A 5722-nucleotide genomic window follows, 5' to 3' on the forward strand; every position below is an offset into this window, starting at 1 on the left:
AGCCGCCATGAACGCTCCTCTCCTCCTCCCCTTGCAGAAATACACCTGTAAAAGCTGAAGGCTTTTCCCTTCAGGTGATCCTCCCAGGGCCATAAGGAAGTGGCACAAAGGTGGTGCTTTGCCTCCAGCCAATCCCAGACAACGCTGTGCTTGAGAACTTTGCATGTTGGTCAAGCTCATCAGCACCACATTCTCCTGCTGCCTGCTGGTAACGCACATGAATCTTTACAGTCAACATTTTCATTCATCTCTAAATGTTTTCACTACAAAAGCAGCTAGACTAAACCAACACATAAACTTGCATTCAAGAGAATAGATCCAGTGTAGTCTTTCTTGTTCGGTTCATTATAACTCTGATACTGTGACAGCTTTGCAATATTTAATTGGAGGTGAATAAAGAGAAATCTGTGGAATACATCAATATATCATTGCCCATTGAATAACGGATTCGTATACTTCTTGGTAGTAAAATGTTGGTTTAAGTGTCCCCTCATAATTCTGCAGCTCAGTTTCTCAACTGAGCCATTATTATCGCATTGAGAATACAAAGAGAATCAGTACTTTATGAGGTTTGTAACAAGCTGGGGACTGAAAAGAATGAAATTGAAAAAAGGGCACTAGTGCAAAGAAAGTCTTGATACATTAATGGGAGAGAAGTTCTAAAACCATTTACTAGCATGAAGGGACGTCTATACAGCACTGAATCCCATTTTCTCCTCTGGAAGGACGCCCTAGATGGCACTTAATCACAATATGTTGCACATCGCGCCACTAGAGAGCACTTTATCATGTTTTATCTACAGAGGCATCCAGGAGGGGACTATAGGAGGGGGGTTTGTTTTCAAAATTTAGAATTGCCACTTTTGCATTTCTCTTATAAAGGCCCTCTGGATTTGTGAATCCAGTCAATGGTAAAAGATGAAAAGGGGGCTTGAAGGTCATCGCATCGATCAGGTGATGAAAGCGAACGGCCACAAAGGTGCTATCAGGCAGAGGCCCGTAACCACCCTGCTCAGAGACCAGCAAATCACACAGGTTTTATTGGCAGCCATGAATGTGTTTAACCAAAGGAGTGAGAAAGAGGCATTTGCAGTGTTTTGCAATGAATGTTTATCATATTTGTTTAATCAATTAGAAATAATAATGTCATTACAATATAGCATAACTGACTTGATTCAGGCAAGAGGAGAAACTAGAACATTTCTACAACTCTAACCTGCAGGGAAAACTCTTCAAATAAAGCAATTACAGCTGTGAGAGCAACTTTTAATTACTGCAACCTTGACCTATATGTGACTTAAACCACATTGCATATCCTCATTTGAACTTATTTTCATTTTTGGATCCTATGCTTGGTTGATGTCACATGTTGGCATGAAGACTTTGGCCTGCAGGCAGAGATGTCTCTACTGTCCACTCACCACAAACCCCAATGGCAAACACAAACAAACAAACAAACAAACAAACAAACAGAAATTAAACAGCAGCAACAATGTGGCTTTTGAATTCAATTTTTGCTTAGAGTTTGCAAACACACTTACCTAGTTGAGACTGTGCATTATATTCAAAAGCTGTTCTCTCACACAGTATGAGATTCACTTTATCTTAAGGGAGACTTTTCAATTCTGCCAGCTACACACAACAAAGTGTTACTGAACAGTGAAAGACTTTCTTATATGTATAAAGAAAGCTAATCTGACATGAGGGAGAAAGCTGTTAATAAGTGGTGTCAGCAGTCTGGTCTGTGCATCCCATACTTTGAGCAACGAATCATACATTTTCAAAACTTCCATTGGTAGTCACATTAGCTTTTTATCTCCCTCTGCGATTTGTGTCTGCCTTTTTTTTTTCACTGTTGGTTTATTGTGAAGCCCCTGTGAAAGGTGCTAGGTGCTGTGAGGAACTTTTAGGTTTCAGCAGATTTTTTTGAATTTTTTTGATTTCTCCTGTACATGGATAAGTTTTGTTTTTAACAAACAATCTCAAGAAGCTTTCTTTAAACAGTCACCAACATCGAACTGTGTTGTCCCCACAACCACCACCGTCCTCATTCATGCACCGCTCGCTTCAACCTCCACCTCAGCGGAGAGGAAGTGTGGACAACAGGAACGCCAAGAATACAAAGGAGAAATCTTTCCTGCATATTATCCCAATATGCACTTTTGTAAAGCGCCTCAAAATAACAATTGTTATGTATTGGTGCTTTCAACAGTCAAATATAGTATCCCTCATTGTGAATGTTTGCATTGAGTATGCGTTTTAAAAAGGCTGTGTGTTCTTGGTGCTTTGACACTTACCAGGTGTTTAAGTTTTATTGTGTTTCATTTCCAACGAAAAAACTTCTCACATGAGCTTTAATTTTGCTTGGGTAAGAAAAAACAAATGATGTTATATTAAAACATTATAGGGGTGGATTTACATATGAATTCTGCATGGGCATTATTTGGGTTTAACATGGACTCAACCTTATGAGTTAGAAAGTTTGAAAGGCAGAAGGCTGTGATAACGTTGAATTGGGTTTGAATCAGGAATAAGAAATGAGTCTTAAATTCTCAGTGGTCTTCTTCACAATGAATAGGTTTCGCCCCCTCCAGTGGTCCTTCAATTCAGAGTGCAGCAGCCAATCAGCAGCCTCTGCTCATTGTGTACAAACAGAGCATCGTTCGCGCTGCTGCCTTTAAATCCCCCTGCAGCTTTCTGAAGAGCATAACATACCACAGGGAGACACCAGCTATAGAGCTCCCCTTTGAACCACACCAGCACTTTTTTTTTTTTACCGAACTAAACTTCACCTCAACATCCCTCAATATGAACCGCAAAGAGTCCGTGTGCAGAAATCTGTTTGGCTCGGTGGATCACGAGCAGCTGAGCCGGGATTTGAAGCAGAGGCTGAAGGAGATCGCGGAGCAGGACAGACTCCGCTGGAACTTTAACTTCCAGACTAACACGCCGCTGTGTGGCAGGTTTCAGTGGGAGGAAATCCCCGCAGACTGCGCTGCTGCTGTCTATCAGGAGTCTGTAGAGCTGAAGGATGAAGCTGTCTGTTTCCTAAAAACCGAGGAGGATGGCAGATTAAGGATGGCCAGCGATGAGAGTGCAAAGACCGACCAGGAGAACTGCTCCAGCATCTCCAACACGCGCAAGTGTCCCGCTGAAGTGACGCCTGTCCGGAGGAAGAGGACGCACGCAAAGTCTGCAGCCAAGCCCAGAAACAACGCGAGAATTACAGGTGAGGAAAAAGTTGAGATGTTCATAATTCACATTCTAATTAACTAATTAATGTAGCCTATTCGCTAACTCTTATTTTATTCGCATATATAAGTGATTTAACATATTTCTTGGTGCTTCCTTGGCAGATTTCTTCGCTAAGAGAAGGAGGTCCACAGAAACAAAGAGCATCGTCAATCCCCTCCACACAAGTTCCAGTGACGCAGCGCTTTGCAAAACCATCAGATGAGTCTGCTCATGAAACTCAACTGTTTGTGTTTCTACACGTTTTCATGAACTGAACTTTGAAGACTTTACCACTATTCACTGCATATTTGTGTTTAATCTTTAATTTTATTCTATTTGACGTTTTCTTATGTCGTGTTATGTTATTTGTTTTTTATTTTTTGATGACCTTTTCATTTTGAATGAATTGTGGTAAATAATACCACTCGGCAATATTTATTTTATTTATGAACTTCTATTTAATTTGTCCAAGGATAAAGTCACAAATAAGCTTTTTAATTGTGTCTTTCTTCATCTAAATCAGTGTTGTATTTTTTGTTTCTGTATGCTTCTGATCTTTTTAATCAATGGTGTTGGTTAATGTCTGTATGCTGCTTCTGTTGATAAATCACCATTGTGTCCTTCTCATGTTTGCCTGAATGAGGTATGCAGGTCAGCGACTTTGTAAATGCCTACAAATATTGCAATTCAAATAAACTATTTTTGTTGAGAATTACTGTACTCCTTAATCAGACTGTTTTCATTGACACATTTACATCTGGCTACTTGGCCTCATATACATGATATGAATTTATATTCCATGTCCAAGATCATCTGCTAATATGTTAATTTAATTAAACTATAATTACCCCACAACAGACTTGTTTAGTAAGAACAATTGTAGCATCTATATACATCCTTCTTCATCTACTGCCTCATGAACCCAAGAGTCTGGATCTTCTAGTCTAAAGCTTGAAGTAAATTGGGCCCTGCAGCACAAACTGGAGACAGTTCAGGATGCAAAACACTTATACACAAATGATGTTTATGTGCATCAACATTTCTCCTCTGCAGTTTGCCTGAAGCAAAAACATTTGCGGTGAAGAGTCTAAACTGCACCGAAAGACTTCTAATCCCAATCTTTCATTTTTGCCTGAACTCTGTGACTGTTATTAAAGCTATTCAAAGTTTAAACTGCAATGGGAAGAACTATAAGTACAAAAGAAACTGTCCTTATGACTCTGCATATATTAGATGAGAGGTATTTTTAAGCAAAACATTCAGTCATTACGTTTTTGTCTTCCTGCAGTTATGAGAAAGCAAATTTTTGGTTTTATGCTGACTTTGTGCTCGTCACAGACGAGTAAACTCTTGCTACTCATCACTCTAAAATTGAAGCAAAAAGTCACTTCAAGTTTTGCCATAAACAAAAGAAAACAAAAACATTTTGGGCTCATTGCATTTTCTCAGCTGTTTTATAAAATGCTCCATAATCATCATCACAAGGATTGCACTGTCAGGCTTAAAATTACATTCTTTAAAATGAAGTGCCAAATTAGCCCATTAGAGAGGCCACATCCCTCTGAAAGCGCGCTCACCCCCAGTGTTGGAGTTGGACCTCTAAAGGTTTTCTCGGGGCCATCTGGACGCAGAGCAGCACAATAGCAACAAAGCAGAGTGTGCCATCTATTTCACCTGCAAATCAGCCTTTGGTGCTCCTCGACCCCCCAGGTCTTTCCCCGACTTCTCCTTCTCCTTTCACTCAGTTTCTTTTCATAGTTAAAACAGCTATTATCATCGGCATGTGCCCAAACTAATCTTACTAATGTTTATTCTCCCTTTGGCTCTTGTTTACTTGTAGGAGAGAAAAAGAAAGGTTGTTCAAACATGAACATCATATTTACGTTTTTAAACACCTCATTATTACCAAGGACAACAGACGTTAAGTGTGTTATTTATTCATTAAAAGATCCAATGATCGTACATTCTGTTTTAATGGATTTGTCTTTAAATTAACAGTCCAGAAAATCAATAATCAAACACTCCCATGGGTCCAGACATTCTCATGGGTTCCCAATTACCACTCCCACTACCTTATTAAATAACTTTTATTAAGTACATTACAGGCTGTTCAGTACACCAGCAATAACATAGATGAACAGCAATGCAGTGATCGAGCAATTTAAAGCCTTGTTACTTAAGAACCACAATACGCAATAAAGTATGAACCCAAATCAGTGCTGATAATTTGAATACCCACGAGCAGAAAGTGTCCACATTCTTAACATCAGAAGCTAAATAAGAAAAGCTAATCAGACTTGCAAGTACTAAAACTAATTTTCTTAAACTATATTTAAGATACATATTAGTGCATAAATCTAAACTCTGTTTAAAATAACAAAAGTGATCCCATAACTGTTAAAACTTCTCCACATCAGTTCATGTAACCATGATGATTCAGCAAATACCAAGTAACCTATAAGGTACAAAATATACTGGACGAGGGAAA

General features: G+C 39.1%; 1 protein-coding gene across 2 annotated transcripts; it reads left to right on the forward strand.

The window, feature by feature from the left end:
• Nucleotides 1-2696: 2696 nt before the first annotated feature.
• On the forward strand, nucleotides 2697-3944 carry cdkn1ca (cyclin dependent kinase inhibitor 1Ca). Of its 2 annotated transcripts, XM_079339751.1 has the most exons (3): nucleotides 2697-3229; nucleotides 3357-3482; nucleotides 3519-3944. In XM_079339751.1, exons 1-2 carry the CDS (start codon nucleotides 2809-2811, stop codon nucleotides 3455-3457), a joined length of 522 nt encoding a protein of 173 aa, XP_079195877.1. In that variant the 5' UTR covers nucleotides 2697-2808; the 3' UTR covers nucleotides 3458-3482; nucleotides 3519-3944. The 2 variants fall into 2 exon arrangements, with proteins under 2 accessions (XP_079195877.1, XP_079195876.1); XM_079339750.1 differs by having other exon boundaries at nucleotides 3357-3944.
• The last annotated feature ends 1778 nt before the right edge of the window (nucleotides 3945-5722 follow it).

Source organism: Symphodus melops, assembly GCF_947650265.1.
Source record: "Symphodus melops genome assembly, chromosome: 3".
NCBI lineage: Eukaryota > Metazoa > Chordata > Actinopteri > Labriformes > Labridae > Symphodus > Symphodus melops.

What these genes read in the sequence shown, in the direction of transcription:
- cdkn1ca (XM_079339750.1), top strand. Translation starts at nt 2,809, where the DNA reads ATGAACCGCAAAGAGTCCGTGTGCAGAAATCTGTTTGGCTCGGTGGAT. An exon ending in AAACAACGCGAGAATTACAG is followed by an intron (nt 3,230 to 3,356) that starts GTGAGGAAAAAG and finishes CTTCCTTGGCAG; the next exon opens with ATTTCTTCGCTAAGAGAAGG.